General features: G+C 34.9%; 1 protein-coding gene across 1 annotated transcript in view; it reads right to left on the minus strand.

The window, feature by feature from the left end:
- The window catches only part of COL24A1 (collagen type XXIV alpha 1 chain), a 383,490-nt gene that overhangs the window by 260,526 nt on the left and 98,978 nt on the right, over positions 1 to 23,986 (minus strand). The window contains exons 12-13 of the mRNA XM_066372218.1: positions 13,769 to 13,822; positions 4,057 to 4,101 (exon numbers count right to left, since the gene is read on the minus strand). Of these exons, the coding sequence (XP_066228315.1) occupies positions 4,057 to 4,101; positions 13,769 to 13,822 (99 nt within the window). The remainder of the gene's footprint in view (positions 1 to 4,056; positions 4,102 to 13,768; positions 13,823 to 23,986) is intronic.

Raw genomic sequence — 23,986 nt, forward strand, 5'->3', positions numbered from 1 at the left:
ATATGATTTATAACAACATCTTTCAAAAGCTAAGCTTAGCAATATCACTAACTTTATGAACAGTTACAAGTAGGATTTTTACCACTCCTCTATGATTCTGTGTTATATGTGTCTGTCAATATATATAATGTCAATATATATACATTTAAATATTTTGTGAACCTCAAACACAGACCTTTAATACACAGGTTGGAAACCAACTCAGTAATTCAAAGAAGCTCATCTTGATTAATATTTAGGAAAACCTGAACTTGGATTTTGAAGTTTCTTATGCCAATTACCTTCACAATTCTGACTGCTAGAGTGTTTTATATCACACATAATACAGAAAGTGAAGTAATTTATTTTACCAGTTTCTGGCATTAATTTCAGAGACTTCAAAAATCTCAGTGTAAAATGTAGTATTAAAACCTAGGCCCTGGCTGGTTGACTCAGTGGCAGAATGTGGGCTTGGTGTGGACATTCCAGGTTCGATTCCCAGTCAGGGCACACAGGAGATGTGCCCATCTGCTTCTCCACCCCCCCCCCCCCGCTTTGCTTCGCTCTCTTTCTGTCTCTCTCTTCTCCTCCCCTGCTGAAGCCAAGACTTGATTAGAGTGAGTTGGTCCCGGGCTCTGAGGACGGCTCCATGGCCTCCGCCTCAGGCACTAAAAAATGTCTCCGGTTGCAATGGAGCAAGGGCCCCAGCTGGGCAGAGCATCGCCCCCTAGTGGGCTTGCAGGGTGGATCCTGGTCAGAGTGCATGAGGGAATCCATTTCTGCATCCCCTCCTCTCACCAAACAAACAAACAAACAAACAAACAAAAAACAACCTGAGCTACTGTTGTTCTACAAATTATCTTACAATATTTTTAAAAAACTGAATCATAACTATTCTGTGTTCATAAGACTGAATACTTTTAGCTACCTAAAATTTGAGGAAATTAGTTCATTTGAAATACACAAAAACTAATTCAGTTAATTAAAAGGGAATGATAATTATAACAAAGTATAGCTTGTAATAATATTCATACTAATGATAGTAAATTAAATAACATGACATCCACATAGCAGTATCTTAATGAAGCATCAACCTATACTTCCAAATATCTCTGATATCAGCAGAAAGCTGAAAGTAACAATCTTTGACATATGTAGAGCCAAAAGTTTCTTAGATATAGGTAGTTCCAGATTGCAGCATTTCTAAGTTACCGTAATATTCTTTCAGATGTACAGGTTTCTGTCATCTTAGTGAGGCCTAGGATCCTTTAGTTGTGCTTCTGTATTTGTATACCTACTTTATATATATCAAATATTATACATGGTTTCATAAATTACCAAGAGAAAATGGCCATGTTTGTATTCCCCACAACTAACATTTTCCACATCAGAAATAGTGGGCATATTTTCAAAAGATATTTCTTTTTACTGTTATTTAAACCATAACATGACCATTCTTCCCATGGAATTTTAATCATCTTAATGAAAATGCAAGGTCCCATGATGCCTAATATCCCATGCTAATATGTTTGCCCTTATTTAATGTCAAAACTATCTTAATATGATTTTACTTAAAAGAAACAGAACATAAGGGAGCATTTACACATAGGATAATATTCTGGAAGAGTTTGTGAGGTCAGGCTTGGCGTAATTTGACTTGTGGCTGTAACTGTATCTTACCCTAAGTACAGCGATTTCCTCATAAACGTGGCCAGATCATTTTGTGGTAAAGACAAGAAAAAGTACATATAGTATACATGACAGATGACAACACCAGACAAATTATCTATTATAAACAGTATTCAGGAAAAATAGGATACATATGTTTTTCAAATATAGTTTTTCTAAGGATATAACTCTATTACAAAAGCATACATTTTAAAATTTATAAACCTTTACAAATTTTGTAATATAAAGAAGAGTGTAATCAAATAACCCAGTAATTATGCCATTAACAATTTTTCCAGTTTTTCTTGAACTGCCTTTTTAAATTAAATAGCATCTATTGTATAATTTTATAATTCCTTATGGAGTAAGAAACCCAGAAGTTACCTATAAATTTTCATAAACAGGTTTAAAGTTCATTATGGAGTAGGATACTAGATATTACCTATATATTGCCAAGACAAAGTTAGTATTTATATAAGACCAGATGTATTAATAAATAAAGTTGGTAGCTACTAGAATGATAGCTGACAGGAGCTTTGAAAAAGATACTTTCTCACCAATGCCTAAAATTTCACCATTGTAGATTACGTATTTTGTCTTAAACTACATTTAAAATATAATTGTTAATCGGTAAGGTAACATTTTAAGCATTGGAAGTAATATATATAAAGTGACATGAATAACTTAACTAGTTCTTTTCCCGACAGCATACTTTGATAAGAATGAGAAAAAAATTAACACAGAATGAAGAATACAAGAATAAAGAGATAAACTTAATCTACTGTCAATTTTGAGAAGCCTACATCTGCATATTTAACTTAAAGATTTTACACATAATAAATAGAAAGATATTTCTGTTGGGGTATGTGTTTGAGGGCTAAAACATAAAGAAATAACATACTAACATTCTGAAGTGGAGTGGAATGTAATTAAATGAGACGGCATACAAATACAGTAGCACAGTGCTTGAGAATAAAAAATAGCAATGTTGGCAATGATGATGTTAACACTTTCTGCAGTTGTTATAACATTAATCTTCAAGTTGAATGTAAGTGCAAGGAAACAAAATGTTTGGCTTATTTTTTATTTCTTGATGGTTTGGTAAATTCAATCTTAATACATTAAAATCTTTCAAGTGAAACATTAAAACAGTTTTTATCATATTTTGTCTAAACGTTAGTAAAAAATAAGTCATGCTCTTCTAAGCAGTGTAGAAGACAGACAGCAGAAATATCTAAGAAGTAAGGAAAAGGATCCTGGATTTATATTCAGAAAAGCTGGGCTCCATTCATGACTTTACCAATTTAACTATGTGATTAAGAGTAAGTCTTTAAACATTTGCCTTCAAAAAATATTGCAAAATTCAAAGAATAAAAAATGCTTTAAAACCATATACCGGTAAATGTTCTGGTGAGATTTGTAATCCTTTAGCATTATCAAGGTTTTATTTATATACACCAAAATTTTAGAAAAGGTGTCTTGAAAAGCAATTTTCTTCCTTATAGACTGGAACAGTGATGGCGAACCTTTTTATAAAAACAGCTCACTTTTGCAGTGCTGGTCAACCTGGTCCCTCCCCCCCCCCCCCCCACTAGTGGGTGGCCCAGCTTTCATAGTGGGCCAATCGCAGCGCCGTTTGGTTGCTCTGCTACCGCCCACCATGAAAGCTGGAATGCTCACTAGTGGGCAGGAGGGACCAGGTTGACCAGCACTCAAAAGTGGGCGGTTTTTATAAAAAGGTTCGCCATCATGGGACTAGAAAATACAGTGTAACACAGCATGTTTCAACCTAATAAATACCTTTGAATAGTAAATACAGCACACGTGAAAAGCAGGTGGCTAATTAGTTATACTAACTCAGCCAGGATAACCTGAGGATTCTTCCCTGAACCACAGTTTTCTCATTTGTTAAATAATGAGGTATTGGATAATGTCAAAGTTTCTACTCATCTCTGAAATTATTACATTATCTGGAAAAATTCACTTTCATTAATTTTTTTAAAATAAAATTATAAGAATTGGTAGCAAATGAGCTTCTTAATTAACATCTGAAGTAGGCATGCAAAAAACCTCTAAACTATGAGAGTGAACAGTGCTATCATTAATGTTTTAAATTGTTCATGCATTTTCTGTAACATTGAATGACTTGTTATGGGGAAAACGGTCTTTTCTAGTGGTACATAAAATGGGCTAGAAGTGTTAAATTTTAAGCTATTTTTTTAAATCTCAATTTTCCTTTACATTTCCAGGTGGTATTTGCTAGACTTAAAGTGACAAAAATCAAATTCTGTTGAACGATATGGATTGTGGACAAGAACAACTACATTCCTATTTAATAGTAGAGAAATATGTACATAACTAGATTATATTGCTCTTAAACTGAACTTTGGGAAAAAAGAATCGAACTACCTGTCTTCCCTTAAGACCCCTTTTTCCACGAATCCCAGGAACACCCTAGAATATAAAAAAAACCAAAGTAAATATTTGTTGAATAACTGATTGAACTAGAAGTTTTTTTCTCAAACATCAAATAATGAAATATGCCAAAGAGAGAAATAAAGTGTTCTTTAAATTGGTGTGATGTTCAGGAAAGCTTCAATATATTAATGTAATAAAAGTAGACCCTTTTCTTCTTCATAACAGAATTCTGATTTTATTCAGGAATCCATCCTATCTGAACTTCCAAATGGAATCCCAACTTTCCTCTAGTGATAGTTATTTTTCCAGAGGGCCAACTTGCTTGAACCACTGAAGCCATGGCTTCAGGAAGGGAAGAGAGAGAGAGAGAGAGAGAGAGAGAGAGAGAGAAGGGGGAGGGATGAAGAAGGAGATGGGTGTTTCTCCTGTTCTCCTGTGTGCCCTGACCAGGAATTAAACCCAGGACTTCTACATGCTGGGGAGACGTTCTACCATTGAGCCAACAGGCCATTTTCTAAAATATTAGTAGCATAACTACATCTCAGGATAGGGCAGATAGAATTATATAAGTACTTTTTCATAAATACAAATTTCTCCTATAAACAAATATTATATATATTATTAACTTCAAGAAAGGACCTTTGCTTTCCATTGTTTTCAGGAGTGAATAGCACTATATTATTTTCTTTTGCTTTTCTCTTCTTAAATGATTTATAACATAATAATGATACCGAGTTAGCTATTTCATTTATGGTTTTAATCAGAATTTTAAGTAGCAATGGATATTAGGACATGGTACCCATGATAAGCACAATATCACAAAATGATCTTATATTTTGATTTGCTATAGTCTTAATATTTTCATAGACTGGTCAGAATTAGTGAATATGATTGCAGGTAGTGTGCCTATAGAAGGTACTGTCAACACTGAAATCCTTAAATCCAAGATAACATTTTTCAATGACATATAACTTCGGTTTATTTCCTACATAGATTACTGGACATAAGTTCATACTAAAAGGTCAGGAAAGGATTGTATTATGAACAGCAGAGTAATTGACCATGTGAACAGTATATGCTCCTTTGGGTCAATGAGAAGCAGCTCAATTCTTTGCATGATGGATTGGAGGCATCCTCTATAAGTCTACTGTACCACAAGGCAGTTAATTAGATTAGTTGTGGGATCATGCTGAAGATACTTTTTCCAAGAAAAACAAATGACTTGCATGTTTTCCAAGGGCAAATCTTCATCTCATTTCATCAAAGAAGACTGAACATTTTTATTATCATTACAGCAAATTTAAGCTCTGAATCTTTCTTCTCTGGAATGGCATTTCACAAGTAATTACAAGAAAATGCAATTTAATTCACTCAGTTGAAAAATTATATATTTGTTTGAGTCCCAGTCATGGTACTCAGGAGAAGTGACCATCTGCTTCTTCACTCTTCACCCTCCCTTTCTCTCTCTCTTTCTCTTTCTCTCTCCTTCCCTTGCACAGCCATGGTTTAGTTGGCCCCAGGTGCTGAGGATGGCTCTATGGCAGTGGTTCTCAAAGTGTGCACTAGGGAACACTGGTGTGCCCTAGAAGATTGCCAGGTGTGCCCTGTGGCAGTGGTTCCCAAACTTTTGTGGGCCACAGACCAGTTTAATGTCAGAAAATATTTTCACGGACTGGCCTTTAGGGTGGGTCAGATAAATGTATCATGTGACCAAGACAAGCGTCAAGAGTGAGTCTTAGATATGTAACAGAGGGAATCTGGTCATTTTTTAAAAATAAAACATCGTTCAGACTTAAATATAAATAAAATGGAAATAATGTAAGTTATTTATTCTTTCTCTGCAGACTGGTACCAAATGGCCTACTGACCAGTACTGGTCAGCAGCCTGGGGCTTGGGGACCACTGCCCTATGGTATTCCAGAGAAATATGTGCCTGTTGGGGACCAAAAAACCAACAGAGTTTTTGGAGTTTAGATTTTGGGGGGACAGAGGTGTGGGGAATTGGCTGTAAGCTGATAGTCTGCCCAACCCCCCACCTCACTTGCCTGATTAGGTTGCAAAAAGCTGTTAAGCTGTGATGCTGGATTGTTCACACTACCCCCCATGTTCCCTGAAAAGACTGGAGGCAAGTTTCTTTTATCCTTTGGTGGAAAGTTAAGATTTGCTAATAGCCTCACTTTGTCCTATAAATAAAGCAAGATGTGGTTTTTGGGTGCGCTTTGTTCTTGCCAGCAGCAATTACAGGGCCCTCCTGATCCTGTATTTTCTTAATTCCGCACCAGTCCCACTCAGGACCTGGAATTACTAGCTGCGCAGGTTCACGGCATGTGCCCAGATATAAAAATAAATATAGTTACTCTGTTATACCATTTCCTTAAGGAAATACTGCTCTTTTTTGTTAACACATCATTATTATATTTATTATTAACACACCATTATATTATTTTTAGATAAATACAACCAAATAAAATGGATAGATTTCTCAAAAAGAAGCATAATATTGAAGAGTCCAATTCTGGAAGTGAGCAAAAGTTTAGTGTAAATAAAATAGGACTTGAAGGCTGACGTGCAGAATTTAATTTATAGCATTTTCCATCACTTAACACTGAACAATACGATTGGATTAGAAACACATTCATAGAAGCTTCAAGTGATTTTGGTTTAACATTAACAGAAGAAGAAGAATTGGCAGCTATATCCAGTGATCGTGGATTGATGATTAAACATAAGGAATTGTCTCTTGAAGCCTTTTGGATTTCCATAAAAGAAGAATATGTGGCAATATCTAAAAAAGCTTTGAACATTTTAATACAATTTTCAACATCCTATTTATGTGAATTAGGATTTTCTATCCTCAGCACAATTAAGAGTAGAAGGAAAGGAATTCTTCAATGTATTGACGAGGAAATGAGAGTTTGCCTTTCAAATATATGCCCAAACATTGAAGAAATTGCTTCAACACATCAGGCTCATGTTTCTCATAAACACAAGAATGAAAAAACTTAACACATTCATGCTGGGACTGCCAAATTTACTAAATCTTATTAAGAATGTATCTCTAAAAATCGAATATCATGGATACAAAAGAAAGAGAGGTAACACAGCTAGATGAGGAAAAATCTATGGAGAAAAAATTTAATATATTGGAAACCTTGGAGCTAAATGACAGAGAATTCAAGATAGAAATCCTAAAAATCCTCCGAGATATACAAGAAAACACAGAAAGGCAATTTAGGGAGCTCAGAAAACAACTCAATGAACACAAAGAATATATGTCCAAGGAAATTGAAACTATAAAAACAAATCAAACAGAGATGAAAAACTCAATTCACGAGCTGAAAAACGAAGTAACAAGCTTAGCTAATAGAACAGGTCAGATAGAAGAGAGGATTAGTGAAATAGAAGACAAGCAACTTGAGGCACAACAGAGAGAAGAAGAAAGAGATTCAAAAATAAAAAAAAATGAGATAGCCCTACAAGAATTATCTGACTCCATCAAAAAGAATAACATAAGAATAATAGGTATATCAGAGGGAGAAGAGAGAGAAAATGGAATGGAGAACATACTCAAACAAATAATAGATGAGAACTTCCCAAGCCTGTGGAAAGAACTAAAGCCTCAAGTTCAAGAAGCAAACAGAACTCCAAGTTTTCTTAACCCCAACAAACCTACTCCAAGGCATATCATAATGAAATTGACACAAACCAACAGCAAAGAAAAAATTCTCAAGGCAGCCAGGGAAAAGAAGAATACAACATATAAAGGAAGGCCCATTAGATTATCATCAGATTTCTCAGCAGAAACTCTACAAGCTAGAAGAGAGTGGACCCCAATATTTAAAGTCCTGAAAGAGAGGAACTTTCAGCCACGAATACTATACCCATCAAAGCTATCCTTCAAATATGAAGGAGAAATAAAAATATTCACAGATACAGAAAAGATGAGGGAATTTATCATCAGAAAACCCCCACTCCAGGAATTACTAAAGGGGGTTCTCCAATCAGATACAAAGAACAAAAAAAAACAGAGCCACAAGTAAAAGCTCCAAGAAGAACACAATAAAACCAAATTTAAACTGTGACAACAACAAAAAGAAAGAGGGGAAGAAGATGGAGATTAACAGTAGCAAAGGACGATGGAGTGCAAAAGTACTCACAAAATAGTTCGCTACAATGAACAGGGTAGGGACCCTTTTCATTATTCAAAGGTAACCACCATTGAAAAAACCACCACAGAAGCACATGAGATAAAAAAGATAGCAACAGTGGAAAGATGTATGGAATACAACCAAATAAAAACAAAAGATAGAAAAACAAAAGAGAAGGATCAAACAAGACACAAAACTAACAGAAAGTAGATATAAAATGGCAATAGGGAACTCACAAGTATCAATAATTACACTAAATGTAAACGGATTAAACTCACCAATAAAAAGGCACAGAGTAGCAGAATGGACTAAAAAAGAAAATCCAACTGTATGCTGCATACAGGAAACTCATCTAAGTAACAAGGATAAAAACAAATTCAAAGTGAAAGGCTGGAAAACAATACTCCAAGCAAATAACATCCAAAAAAAAGCAGGTGTAGCAATACTCATATCGGATAATGCTGACTACAAGACAGGAAAAGTACTCAGAGACAAAAATGGCCATTTCATAATGGCTAAGGGGACACTGAATCAAGAAGACATAACAATTCTTAATATATATGCACCAAACCAAGGAGCACCAAAATATATAAGACAGCTACTTATTGATCTTAAAACAAAAACTGACAAAAATACAATCATACTTGGAGATCTCAATACACCGCTGACGGCTCTAGATCGGTCATCCAAACAGAGAATCAACAAAGACATAGTGGCCTTAAACAAAACACTAGAGCACCTGGATATGATACACATCTACAGGACATTTCATCCCAAAGTGACTGAGTATACATTTTTCTCCAGTGTACATGGATCATTCTCAAGAATTGACCATATGTTGGGCCACAAAAACAACATCAGCAAATTCAGAAAAATTGAAGTTGTACCAAGCATATTTTCTGATCATAAAGCCTTGAAACTAGAATTCAACTGCAAAAAAGAGGAAAAAAATCCCACAAAAATGTGGAAACTAAACAACATACTTTTAAAAAATGAATGGGTCAAAGAAGAAATAAGTGCAGAGATCAAAAGATATATACAGACTAATGAAAATGACAATACGACATATCAGAATCTATGGGATGCAGCAAAAGCAGTGATAAGAGGGAAGTTCATATCACTTCAGGCATATATGAACAAACAAGAGAGAGCCCAAGTGAACCACTTAACTTCCCACCTTAAGGAACTAGAAAAAGAAGAACAAAGACAACCCACAACCAGCCGAAGAAAGGAGATAATAAAAATCAGAGCAGAAATAAATGAATTAGAGAACAGAAAAACTATAGAAAAAATTAATAGAACAAGGAGCTGGTTCTTTGAAAAGATCAACAAAATTGACAAACCCTTGGCAAGACTCACCAAGGAAAAAAGAGAAAGAACTCATATAAACAAAATCCAAAATGAAAGAGGAGAAATCACCACGGACACCGTAGATACACAAAGAATTATTGTAGAATACTATGAAAAACTTTATGCCACTAAATTCAACAACCTAGAATAAATGGATAAATTCCTAGAAAAATACAACCTTCCTAGACTCAGTCAAGAAGAAGCAGAAAGCCTAAACAGACCTATCAGTAGAGAAGAAATAGAAAAAACCATTAAAAACCTCCCCAAAAATAAAAGTCCAGGCCCTGACGGCTATACCAGCGAATTTTATCAAACATTCAAAGAAGACTTGGTTCCTATTCTACTCAAAGTCTTCCAAAAAATTGAAGAAGAAGCAATACTTCCAAACACATTTTTCGAAGCCAACATAACCCTCATACCAAAACCAGGCAAGGATGGCACAAAAAAAGAAAACTACAGACCAATATGTCTAATGAATACAGATGCTAAAATACGAAACAAAATACTAGCAAATCGAATACAACAACATATTAAAAAAATAATACATCATGATCAAGTGGGATTCATCCCAGAATCTCAAGGATGGTTCAACATACGTAAAACGGTTAATGTAATACACCATATCAACAAAACAAAGAACAAAAACCACATGATCTTATCAATAGACGCAGAAAAGGCTTTCGATAAAATACAACACAATTTTATGTTTAAGACTCTCAACAAAATGGGTATAGAAGGAAAATATCTCAACATGATAAAGGCCATATATGATAAACCATCAGCTAACATCATATTAAATGGCACTAAACTGAAGGCTTTCCCCCTTAAATCAGGAACAAGACAGGGTTGTCCACTCTCTCCACTCTTATTTAATGTGGTACTAGAGGTTCTAGCCAGAGCAATCAGACAAGACAAAGAAATAAAAGGCATCCATATCGGAAAAGAAGAAGTAAAGGTATCACTTTTTGCAGATGATATGATACTATACATCGAAAACCCCAAAGAATCCACAAAAAGACTAGTAGAAACAATAAGCCAATACAGTAAGGTCGTAGGATACAAAATTAACATACAGAATCAATAGCCTTTCTATATGCCAACAATGAAACAACTGAGAAGGAACTCAAAAGAATAATCCCCTTCACGATTGCAACAAAGAAAATAAAATACTTAGGAATAAACATAACAAAGAATGTAAAGGACTTATATAATGAAAACTATAAACCATTGTTAAGGGAAATCGAAAAAGATATAATGAGATGGAAGAATATACCTTGTTCTTGGCTAGGAAGAATAAATATATTCAAGATGGCTTTATTACCCAAAGCAATATACAAATTTAATGCAATTCCCATCAAACTTCCAATGACATTTTTTAAAGAAATAGAGCAAAAAATCATCAGATTTATATGGAACTATAAAAAACCCCGAATAGCCAAAGCAATCCTAAAGAAAAAGAATGAAGCTGGGGGCATTTCAATACCTGACTTCAAACTCTATTATAGGGCCACGACAATCAAAACAGCATGGTATTGGCAGAAAAATAGACACTCAGACCAATGGAACAGAATAGAAAGTCCAGAAATAAAACCACATATATATAGTCAAATAATTTTTGATAAAGGGGCCAACAACACACAATGGAGAAAAGAAAGCCTCTTCAATAAATGGTGCTGGGAAAACTGGAAAGCCACATGCAAAAGAATGAAACTGGACTACAGTCTCTCCCCCTGTACAAAAATTAACTCAAAATGGATCAAAGATCTAAACATAAGACCTGAAACAATTAAGTACATAGAAGAAGACATAGGTACTCAACTCAGGGACCTGGGTTTTAAAGAGCATTTTATGAATTTGACTCCAATGGCAAGAGAAGTGAAGGCAAAAATTAATGAATGGGACTACATCAGACTAAGAAGTTTTTGCTCAGCAAGAGAAACTGATGACAAAATAAACAGAAAGCCAACTAAATGGGAAATGATTTTTTCAAACGACAGCTCAGATAAGGGCCTAATATCCAAAATATACAAAGAACTCATAAAACTCAACAACAAACAAACAAACAATCCAATAAAAAAATGGGAAGAGGATATGAATAGACACTTCTCCCAGGAAGAAATACAAATGGCCAACAGATATATGAAAAGATGCTCATCTTCTTTAGCTATTAGAGAAATGCAAATCAAAACGGCAATGAGATACCACCTCACACCTGTTCGATTAGCTGTTATTAGCAAGTCAGGTAACAGCAAATGTTGGAGAGGCTGTGGAGAAAAAGGAACCCTCATACACTGTTGGTGGGAATGTAAAGTAGTACAACCATTATTGAGGAAAGTATGGTGGTTCCTCAAAAAACTGAAAATAGAACTACCTTATGACCCAGCAATCCCTCTACTGGGTATATATCCCAAAAACTCAGAAACATTGATACGTAAAGACACATGCAGCCCCATGTTTATTGCAGCATTGTTCACAGTGGCCAGGACATGGAAACAACCAAAAAGCCCATCAATAGATGACTGGATAAAGAAGATGTGGCACATATACACTATGGAATACTACTCAGCCATAAGAAATGATGACATCGGAACATTTACAGCAAAATGGTGGGATCTTGATAACATGATACGAAGCGAAATAAGTAAATCAGAAAAAAACAGGAACTGTATTATTCCATACGTAGGTGGGACATAATAGTGAAACTAAGAGACATTTATAAGAGTGTGGTGGTTACGGGGGGGAGGGGGGAATGGGAGAGGGATAGGGGGTGGGGAGGGGCACAAAGAAAACAAGATAGAAGGTGACAGAGGACAATCTGAATTTGGGTGGTGGGTATGCAACATAATTGAACGACAAGATAACCTGGACTTGTTATCTTTGAATATATGTATCCTGATTTATTGATGTCACCCCATTAAAAAAATAAAATTATATAAAAAAAAAAAAAAAAAGAATGTATCTCTATATATAAAAAGATAACTTTTTTGTCATTTTCTTATTTTTTAACCCTTCTTTTTTATGAATTTTAAAAAGCATAACTCAAAAAATGTAACATAAAAATGTTTTTTAATGTCAGAATAAATTTAGTTTTTAGTATTTGTTTCATTTAATTAGCATAAAAGCACGCTTGGACTTTATTTTTTTCCCTTAATATTTGACTTAATTATTATAACATATTTCTCAGAAATTTTTATATAGTGTGCCTACAATTATTTGTAGAATTTTAAATGTGCCCCGACTTCAAAAAGTTTGAGAACCACTGCTCTATGACCTCGCCTCAGGCACTAAAATAGTTCGGTTGCTGAGCAATGGAGCAACGGCTCCAGATGGGCAGAGCGTCACTTGGTAGGGGGCTTGCCAGATGGATCTAGGTTGAGGCACATGTGGAATTCTGTCTCTCTGCCTTCCTGTTTCCTGCTTAATAATAAAAAAAAGAAAAAAATTATATTATTGAAAAATTCATCTAGCAAAGAATAATCTGGTTTACTTTCATTTGCAAAAGTCAGTTTCCAGAAATGAAAATTTTGGCCTGAAAAGCATTCCTACAATAATAGAGGTAGATGCTAAATTTCTGTATGATTTTCTTTGCTTTCAAACCTTATAAATGCTAATATTACTTAATTCTACCTTTTTCAATGAAAATGAAGGTAAGCAAATACATAGAAGTCACTGAACTGCAATGGCACCTGAAACTAGCTAAGATAAAATTGGGATGCCAGACCTCTCTACATATCTTGATTGATTTTTTAAGTATATCAAACCATTTTGCAAAGATTCTATCTTTATTTACAAATACCGGCATTTATGAACAGCTATCTTTCATTACTAAACTAAACAAAAAATATACTTTCTGAGGCTGAATTATTTACTGCATATTGCATTATAAAATTAAGAATTTATACTCAAATTAAAGATTAGTGATTTATAAAATAAAATTTTATAATTATATATTTTAATATTACAGTTTGTTTTTTTAACTAAATTTAAAATAGCTAGCCATACACATTTGTATCACCTCACTTTCTTAAAACAATATTTGGTAAAATTCAAGAGAATCTAATTATATTTCTGGTAGGTGGTTCTTCTTAAAGCTGGCTTGCTTCTCTCAGTAAGATTACTCAACTGGCATATGAGTTTATGACCCTTGTTATACATTATCATATATAAATCACTTTAGAAATAATACTTGAAGGAAATTTACTCACTCTTTCTCCTTCAGGTCCCAGTTGTCCTACTTCTCCAGGAGAACCAATGAAACCCTTAAAGTAAGCAAATAATCTTTATATTGTTTCATTTGAACATTCACCCTTTAAGTAATTCCAAACAGAGATGCCTAAAAGCTCTTCACAGTAATGTGAAATTATACATCTTCACAGTATGAATAAATTTGCCTTGCCTTATTGCTTTCCTTCCAGAAGTTATAGAGCAATTGTTTTGTTAAAGAAAATAAAGTAGGAAATATGACTTAAGACGTGGTAGCTAATAAAAATCAATAAGACTAAATCCTTTTCTTCAATGAATTTTATAGCGAGTAGAAAACACACATATATATTCAACTAAAATTTAAGCTGATGGAGATTTCAAAAGACTATAAGAATTACAAAAGGAAGTACAGAGGAGGAAGAGATTCATTCTAATGTGGCAGGAGTTCAGGGCAATGAAAGGTTTCACACGAGACTGGCACTGGAGAAGGCCTACAGAGTAGGTAAAATCTGGCTGAGCAGAGGATGGAGAAAGAACACTCAAAGCAGAAAAACTACAGTCAACTGAGATGTACTAGAGAGAACTCAGGAAGTATTTTTAAATGGTACCTGACATAATTTTATGTGCAAAGTGCTTTGGATAAGGGCCAAAACCCACTGTACCCTCATGAAGATTCCAGTTGGTCTGAGAAGCAAGGCATACACATAAATAATTACATGAGGCATTTTGCCCTAGCATACTTTAATTATATCTCACCTGTGGCAAGTAGTCTGTTTCATCAATTTAATAGATAAAATGCATAGTAGTTTAATAGATAAAATGCATAGAGACCATATAAAAGAGAACCTTCAGTTTCAGGCTTAGAATTTTAGACTTTATGGTAGTCTAAATTTTAGACAATTGGAAGCTCCTGACTTTGGGGGAGTGTGGTAATTAAATGTAGGAAAAGTTGTTAGAAGGCTCTTTCAACCGTCCAAATTTGAAGGAATATCAGTCTGGATCACTGATTCACAAAACATTATTTTTAGTGCCATTGTACATCAGGAACAGGGATTATAATGATGAATAAGAAAATCAGTGCCCTGAAGAACTTCATCATTTATTAATAATGAGGTTCATACAAATAAATAATTGTAGTATCATTTGAGAATTGTGACACGATTATGTGATATGTAATGTGATAAATGCAATACACAATGGGAACTTTGGAGACAGAATGACCAACTGTGTCTAGAGGGAGGATTCAGTAAAGCTTTGTAGAGGAGGCAACATTTGAGCAGAGTCTTGAAAGCACTGCAGATTGGGCTAGTAAGGTACCACTGATCATTCAATCAATCAATAGGAATGAAATGACTGATTTTTCATTAAACTGCAAATAGTTCCATGTGGTAGGCAGGGTTTAAAAGGGTAGCAGTGGCCACATCATAAAAGAATTTATACATCATGATGGAAGTTTGGAATTTATACTGTGGGCCACTTAAAAAAATTAGGCATAATTTGATAATAATCAAATTTACAGTTTATAAAATTCATTAGAATTACACTGGGTCAACAGGTCTTTGATATATCTCTAAGGATTAAGGCAAAGGTAATTCTAAGGTTTACAGTTGGACTGAGAGAAATATGAAAAACAAACTAGTAGGAAAGGTGAGTTTGGCAGAAAGAGGATGTTCTGTTAGTCATTCTGAGTTTGTGGTGATGAGAGGTATTCAAATGTAATTATCTTAGCAGGGAACTGAAAATGTGAGACTCATAGAAAGCTCATAGAACGAAATAAGATTTGAAGGTCAAGCGTGTGAGAAGCATTAAAATTAGACTAGAGCTCTGAGAAGAAAACCAAGAAAAATTATCACTGAACCACAGAGAAAAGTTGAAATGCAGATGGGAGAAGAATGACTTTATAAATACAGAGGAAAGCCAATGTATAAAATAAAACTGAAGGAGAGATACAAGAGGCCATCTTCACTAAATTCTAAATCAAGGCTACTTATTTGAATCAAAGAATGGGTGAGTTTTTAGAGTAAATTCTTCCTTAAAAAATACACTAGGAAAGAATTCAGGTTTCAAAAATGAAAATGCCATTTGTACAATATAGCAGCCTTATTCACAAGTCGAAACGTAGAAGCAACACAAATACCAAATAGATAAATAGATAAACAAAATGTGGTTTATTTAGACAATGAAATATTACTTAGCACTTAAAAGGAAGGAAATTCTCATGCCTGACTAGATGGTGGTTCAGCGGATAGGGCATCGGACTGGGACACAGAGGACGCAGGTTCGAAACCTCAAGGTCACCAACTTGAGTGCGGGCTCATCTGGCTTGAGCATTGCTCACCAGCTTGAGTGCTGGGTCTCTAGCTTGACCGTGGGATCACAGACATGACCCCAAGGTCGCTGGCTTGAGCCCAAGGTCACTGACTTGAGCAAGGGGTCACTCACTCTGCTGTAGACCCCCAGGCAAGGCACATATGAGAAAGTAATCAATGAACAACTAAGGAGCCGCGATGAAGAATGAATGCTTCTCATCTCTTCCCTTTCTGTCTGTTTTTCCCTATCTGTCCCTTTCTCTTACTCTCTCTCTGTCACAAAATAATAACAATAATAAAATAAAATAAAAGGAAGGAAATTCTGACCTATGCTACAACATGGATTTAACCTTGAAGACAATCATGCTAAGTGAAGTAAGACAATCACAAAAGGATAGATAATGTATGGTTCCATTTATATAGAGTAGTCAAATTCATAGACAGAGTAGAATGGTTGCCAGTGTCTTGGGGAGAGGTTGAATGGAGAGTTATTGTTTAATGGGTTTGGAGTTTAGTTTAGGAGGATGAAAAAGTTCTGGAGATGGATAGTTGTTGTGGCTGCACAACAATGTGAGTTAATGCATCCTGCCATGACCTGAATATTTGTGTCCCCTCAAAAGTTATATGTTGAAGTCTATGCCCCAATAAGGTGGTATTTGAAAGTGGAGCCCTTGAAGATAAAGCGGTCCAAACTGTGGGCCCTCATCAGACCCCAGATTTACTGGCACCTTGATCTTGAACTTCCCAACTGCAGAACTGTGAGATATAAATCTTTATTGTTTAAGCCATCCTAGTCTATAGTATTTTTATTATAACAGCCTGAACTAAGACATGATTAAACTGTACATTTAAAATTGGTTAATATGGCAAATTTTATGTTATATGTATATATCTTATCACATTTTTAAAGAGTAAATGTCTCAGGAATTATTTCTAAGTAGCCTGGATTAAGAACCTTGTGAGGGATTTATTCTGAATATGAACACTACTTAGCTGTTGCCATAGTAAGAGAAGCACTTTTCTTTGACTAGAAAACCATCTTTAAAATATCTCATGCTCTATAGCAGGGGTCCCCAAACTATGGCCCGCGGGCCACATGCGGTCCCCTGAGGCCATTTATCCGGCCCCCTCTGCACTTCCGGAAGGGGCACCTCTTTCATTGGTGGTCAGTGAGAGGAGCATAGTTCCCATTGAAATACTGGTCAGTTGGTTGATTTAAATTTACTTGTTCTTTATTTTAAATATTGTATTTGTTCCTGTTTTGTTGTTTTTTTTTTTTTACTTTAAAATAAGATCTGTGCAGTGTGCATAGGGATTTGTTCATAGTTTTTTTTATAGTCTGGCCCTCCAATGGTCTGAGGGACAGTGAACTGGCCCCCTGTGTAAAAAGTTTGGGGACCCCTGCTCTATAATCTGTTATATAATCTATAAACAAGCAAAATATACATTAAAAGAGAAAAAGAGAAAGAATTAGTTTTTTTCTACCTAACTTTAATAAGCAAAACATCTATAGTTTGCTAGAAAGACAATTATCAAGAGGATGGAGAAGGTTTCTTTTAAAATGAAGCATCTAAAAATACTACTTATTCCAAACACTTATGATGACAAGCTGCATATATGTTCAGTATCCTTAGCTACAGATGGGCTCAAGTTTAAATTGTTTTAATATATATAACTGGAGTTTTCCTTGTAAATAAAAGAAACAGTTGCCCTAACTGCTATACACATATCAGTGAAATAATAATCATTTGAAAACTCAGAAGTGGAAAAGTTCGACCTCTACTCAACATAAGACTGTAAAGGGTACAAGCACAACATTTTCCAAGATTTTAAAGGGAACAATGCTGTGAGTAATTATCAAGGATTCTTGATAAATGTTATACTGATTCTAACAGAAATAAAATGTCAGGGACGCTCACCAAAGAATCATACAGCATTGTGATCACTCTCAAAACACCACTGTTAAGTTAGTACTTAGTGTGTAATGAAACAAATAACAAAAAATAATACAACACATAAGGTTTTGCTTTTTGTAATGAAGGTTGTATATCCAGTTAGAGGCAATTATGTGTCACCTCACCAGCAGGGCCACTAAAACATCAGGAGAGGCCCTACACACATCTACTGTTATGAGGCAGCTAACATATTATTACTCAAAGAAATACCAAATGAGGGTGACAAATGATGGTCTGTTTTAAACACATTTAAAAATTATCTTTTTTTTTTATTTTTATTTTATTTTTATTTTTATTTTTTTTTATTAATGGTAATGGGATGACATGAATAAATCAGGGTACATATATTCAAAGAAAACATGTCTAGGTTATTTTGTCATTAGATTATGTGGCATACCCCTCGCCCAAAGTCAGATTGTCCTTCGCCATCCTCTATCTAGTTCTCTGTGCCCCTCCCCCTCCCCCTAACTCTCCCCCTGTCCTCCCTCCCCCCACCCCTGGTAACCACCAAACTCTTGTCCATGTCTCTTAGTCTCATTTTTATGTTCCACCAATGTATGGAATCATGTAGTTCTTGTTTTTTTCTGATTTACTTATTTCACTCCTTATAATGTTATCAAGATCCCACCATTTTGCTGTAAATGATCTGATGTCATCATTTCTTATGGCTGAGTAGTATTCCATAGTGTATATGTGCCACATCTTCTTTATCCAGTCTTCTATTGAAGGGCTTTTTGGTTGTTTCCATGTCTTGGCCACTGTGAACAGTGCTGCAATGAACATGGGGCTACATGTGTCTTCACGTATCAATGTTTCTGAGGTTTTGGGGTATATACCCAGTAGAGGGATTGCTGGGTCATAAGGTAGTTCTATTTGCAGTTTTTTGAGGAACCACCATACTTTCCTCCATAATGGTTGTACTACTTTACAGTCCCACCAACAGTGAATGAGGGTTCCTTTTTCTCCACAGCCTCTCCAACATTTGCTATTACCCGTCTTGTTGATAATAGCTAATCTAACAGGGGTGAGGTGGTATCTCATTGTAGTTTTGATTTGCATTTCCCTAATAACTAATGAAGCTGAGCATCTTTTCATATATCTGTTGGCCATTTGTATCTCTTCCTGGGAGAAGTGTCTATTCATGTCCTCTTCCCATTTTTTTATTGGATTGTTTGTTTGTTTGTTCTTGAGTTTTATGAGTTCTTTGTAAATTTTGGATATTAGGCCCTTATCTGAGCTGTTATTTGAAAATATCATTTCCCATTTAGTTGGCTGTCTGTTTATTTTGATATCAGTTTCTCTTGCTGAGCAAAAACTTTTTATTCTGATGTAGTCCCATTCATTTATCTTTGCCTTCACTTCTCTTGCCATTGGAGTCAAGTTCATAAAATGTTCTTTAAAACCCAGGTCCATGAGTTTAGTACCTATGTCTTCTTCTATGTACTTTATTGTTTCAGGTCTTATATTTAGGTCTTTGATCCATTTTGAATTAATTTTAGTACACGGGGACAGGCTGTAGTCGAGTTTCATTCTTTTGCATGTGGCTTTCCAGTTTTCCCAACACCATTTGTTGAAGAGGCTTTCTATTCTCCATTGTGTGTTGTTGGCCCCTTTATCAAAGATTATTTGACCATATATATGTGGTTTTATTTCTGGGCTTTCTATTCTGTTCCATTGGTCTGAGTGTCTATTTTTCTGCCAATACCATGCTGTTTTGATTATCGTGGCCCTATAATACAGTTTAAAGTCAGGTATTGTAATGCCCCCAGCTTCATTCTTTTTCCTTAGGATTGTTTTGGCTATTCGGGGTTTTTTATAGTTCCATATAAATCTGATGATTTTTTGTTCCATTTCTTTAAAAAATCTCATAGGGATTTTGATGGGAATTGCATTAAATTTGTATATTGCTTTGGGTAATATGGCCATTTTGATTATATTTATTCTTCCTATCCAAGAACAAGGAATATTTTTCCATCTCATTGTATCTTTTTCGATTTCCCTTAACAATGCTTTGTAATTTTCATTATATAGGTCCTTTACATTCTTTGTTATGTTTATTCCTAGGTATTTTATTTTTTTTGTTGCAATCGTGAAGGGGATTATTTTTTTGAGTTCGTTTTCTAATATTTCATTGTTGGCATAGAGAAAGGCTATGGACTTCTGTATGTTAATTTTGTATCCTGCGACCTTACTGTATTGGTTTATTGTTTCTAATAATCTTTTTGTGGAGTCCTTCGGGTTTTCGATGTATAGGATCATATCATCAGCAAAAAGTGATACCTTTATTTCTTCTTTTCCGATATGGATGCCTTTTATTTCTTTGTCTTGTCTGATTGCTCTGGCCAGAACTTCTAGCACCACGTTAAATAAGAGTGGAGAGAGTGGAAAACCCTGTCTTGTTCCTGATTTAAGGTAGAAAGTCCTCAGTTTTATGCCGTTTAAAATGATGTTGGCTGATGGTTTATCATATATGGCCTTTATCATGTTGAGATATTTTCCTTCTATACCCATTTTGTTGAGAGTCTTAAACATAAAATTGTGTTGTATTTTATCAAAAGCCTTTTCTGCATCGATTGATAAGATCATGTGGTTTTTGTTCTTTGTTTTGTTGATATGGTGTATTACGTTAACCGTTTTGCGTATGTTGAACCATCCTTGAGATTCTGGGATGAATCCCACTTGATCATGATGTATTATTTTTTTAATATGTTGTTGTATTCGGTTTGCCAGTATTTTGTTTAGAATTTTAGCATCTGTATTCATTAGAGATATTGGTCTGTAGTTTTCTTTCTTTGTGCCATCCTTGCCAGGTTTTGGTATGAGGGTTATGTTGGCCTCATAAAATGTGTTTGGAAGTATTGCTTCTTCTTCAATTTTTTGGAAGACTTTGAGTAGAATAGGAACCAAGTCTTCTTTGAATGTTTGATAGAATTCACTAGTATAACCGTCTGGGCCTGGACTTTTATTTTTGGGGAGGTTTTTAATAGTTTTTTCTACTTCCTCCCTGCTGATTGGTCTATTTAGGCTTTCTGCTTCTTCATGACTCAGTCTAGGAAGGTTGTATTGTTCTAGGAATTTATCCATTTCTTCTAGATTGTTGTATTTGGTGGCATATAATTTTTCATAGTATTCTACAATAATTCTTTGTATATCTATGATGTCTGTGGTGATCTCTCCTCTTTCATTTTGGATTTTATTTATTTGAGTCCTGTGCCTTTTTTCCTTGGTGAGTCTTGCCAAGGGTTTGTCAATTTTGTTGATCTTTTCAAAGAACCAGCTCCTTGTTTTATTGATTTTTTCTATAGTTTTTCTGTTCTCTATTTCATTTATTTCTGCTCTGATTTTTATTATCTCCTTTCTTCGGCTGGTTTTGGGTTGTCTTTGTTCTTCTTTTTCTAGTTCCTTAAGGTGTGAAGTTAAGTGGTTTACTTCGGCTCTCTCTTGCTTGTTCATATAGGCCTGAAGTGATATGAACTTTCCTCTTATTACTGCTTTTGCTGCATCCCAGAGATTCTGATATGTCGTATTTTCATTTTCATTTGTCTGTATATATCTTTTGATCTCTGCGCTTATTTCTTCTTTGACCCATTCATTTTTTAGAAGTATGTTGTTTAGTTTCCACATTTTTGTGGGTTTTTCCCCCTCTTTTTTGCAGTTGAATTCTAGTTTCAAGGCTTTATGATCAGAAAATATGCTTGGTACAATTTCAATTTTTCTAAATTTGCTGATATTGTCTTTGTGGCCCAACATATGGTCAATTCTTGAGAATGTTCCATGTACACTAGAGAAAAATGTATACTCTGTCGCTTTGGGATGAAGTGTCCTGTAGATGTCTATCATATCCAGGTGTTCTAGTATTTCGTTTAAGGCCACTATCTCTTTATTGATTCTCTGTTTGGATGACCGATCTAGAGCCGTCAGCGGAGTATTGAGGTCTCCAAGTATGATTGTATTTTTGTTAGTTTTTGTTTTAAGGTCAATAAGTAGCTGTCTTATATATTTTGGTGCTCCTTGGTTTGGTGCATATATATTAAGGATTGTTATGTCTTCTTGATTCAGTGTCCCCTTAATCATTATGAAATGACCAGTTTTGTCTCTGAGTACCTTTTCTGTCTTGTAGTCAGCATTATCAGATATGAGTATTGCTACACCTGCTTTTTTTTCAGTGTTGTTTGCTTGGAGTATTGTTTTCCAGCCTTTCACTTTGAATTTGTTTTTATCCTTGTTGATTAGATGTGTTTCTTGTAGGCAGCATATAGTTGGATTTTCTTTTTTAATCCATTCTGCTACTCTGTGTCTTTTTATTGGTAAGTTTAATCCATTTACATTTAGTGTAATTATTGACACTTGTGGGTTCCCTACTGCCATTTTATAAATTGCTTTCTTTTAGTTTTGTATCTAGTTTGATTCTTCTCTTTTGTTTTTCTATCATTTGTTTTTGTTTGTTTGTGTTCCATACTTCTTTCCTCTGTTGCTACCTTTTTTAAGTCAAGTGTTTTTGTGGTGGTTTTTTCTAGGGTGGTTACCATTAAGTAATGAAAAGGGTACCTACCATATTCATTGTAGTACCCTATCTTATAAGTATTTCTGCACTTCATCGTCCTTTGCTACTGTTAATCTCCATCCTCTCCCCCCTTTTTTTCCTTTGTTGTCACAGTTTAAGTTTGGTTTTATTGTGTTCTTGGTGGAGCTGTTACTTGTGGTGTTGTTTTCTTTTGTTCTTTGAATCTGGTTGGAAAACCCCCTTTAGAATTTCCTGGAGTGGGGGCTTTCTGTTGATAAATTCTCTCATCTTTTCTGAATTTGTGAATGTTTTTATATCTCCTTCATACTTGAAGGATAGCTTTGATGGGTATAGTATTCGTGGCTGAAAGTTCCTCTCTTTCAGGGCTTTAAATATTGGGGTCCACTCTCTTCTAGCTTGTAGAGTTTCTGCTGAGAAATCTGATGATAATCTAATAGGCCTTCCTTTATATGTTGTACTCTTCTTTTCCCTGGCTGCCTTGAGAATTTTTTCTTTGTCATTGGTTTGTGTCATCTTTATTATGATGTGCCTTGGAGTGGGTTTGTTGGGGTTAAGAAAACTCGGTGTTCTGTTTGCTTCTTGAATTTGAGGCTTTAGTTCTTTCCACAGGCTTGGGAAGTTCTCGTCTATTATTTGTTTGAGTACATTCTCCATTCCATTTTCTTTTTCTTCTCCCTCTGATATACCTATTATTCTTATGTTATTCTTTCTGATGGAGTCAGACAATTCCTGTAGGGCTTTCTCGTTTTTTATTATTTTTGAGTCTCTTTCTTCTTCTCTCTGTTGTGCCTCAAGTTGTTTGTCTTCTATTTCACTAATCCTATCTTCAATCTGGGCTGTTCTGCTAGCTAAGCTTGTTACCTCGTTTTTCAGCTCGTGAATTGAGTTTTTCATTTCTGTTTGATTTGTTTTTATAGTTTCAATTTCCTTGGTAATATATTCTTTGTGTTCATTGAGTTATTTTCTGATCTCCCTATATTGCCTTTCTGTGTTTTCTTGTATATCTCTGAGTATTTTTAAGATGTCTATTTTAAATTCTCTGTCATTTAGCTCCAAGGCTTCCAATATGTTAAGTCTTTTCTCCATAGATTTTTCCACATCTATTTGTGTTACCTCTCTTTCTTTTGTATCCATAATATTCGATTTCTTCTTTCTTATTGGCATCTGAGGGTGGTCTTGTTGATAGCACTAATTAGAATTAATAAAGAGTAAAAAGTAAAAAAAAAAAAAAAAAAAAAAAAAAGGTAAAACACCCCACACAAAAAAAACAGTAATAATTTATTATTTCCCCTTTTTTTTCTTTCTTCTCTTTCTCTCCTCTCCCCTCCTCAGGGAAATATTGTGCCTATAATGGAGGGCCTGATTTGGGGTGAAGAGTTCAAGGGGCAAAAAAAGGGGAGTAGGGACCTACTAAATGCAAAAAAAAAAAAA

The sequence above is a fragment of the Saccopteryx leptura genome, chromosome 3, assembly GCF_036850995.1.
Source record: "Saccopteryx leptura isolate mSacLep1 chromosome 3, mSacLep1_pri_phased_curated, whole genome shotgun sequence".
Taxonomy (NCBI): Eukaryota; Metazoa; Chordata; class Mammalia; order Chiroptera; family Emballonuridae; genus Saccopteryx; species Saccopteryx leptura.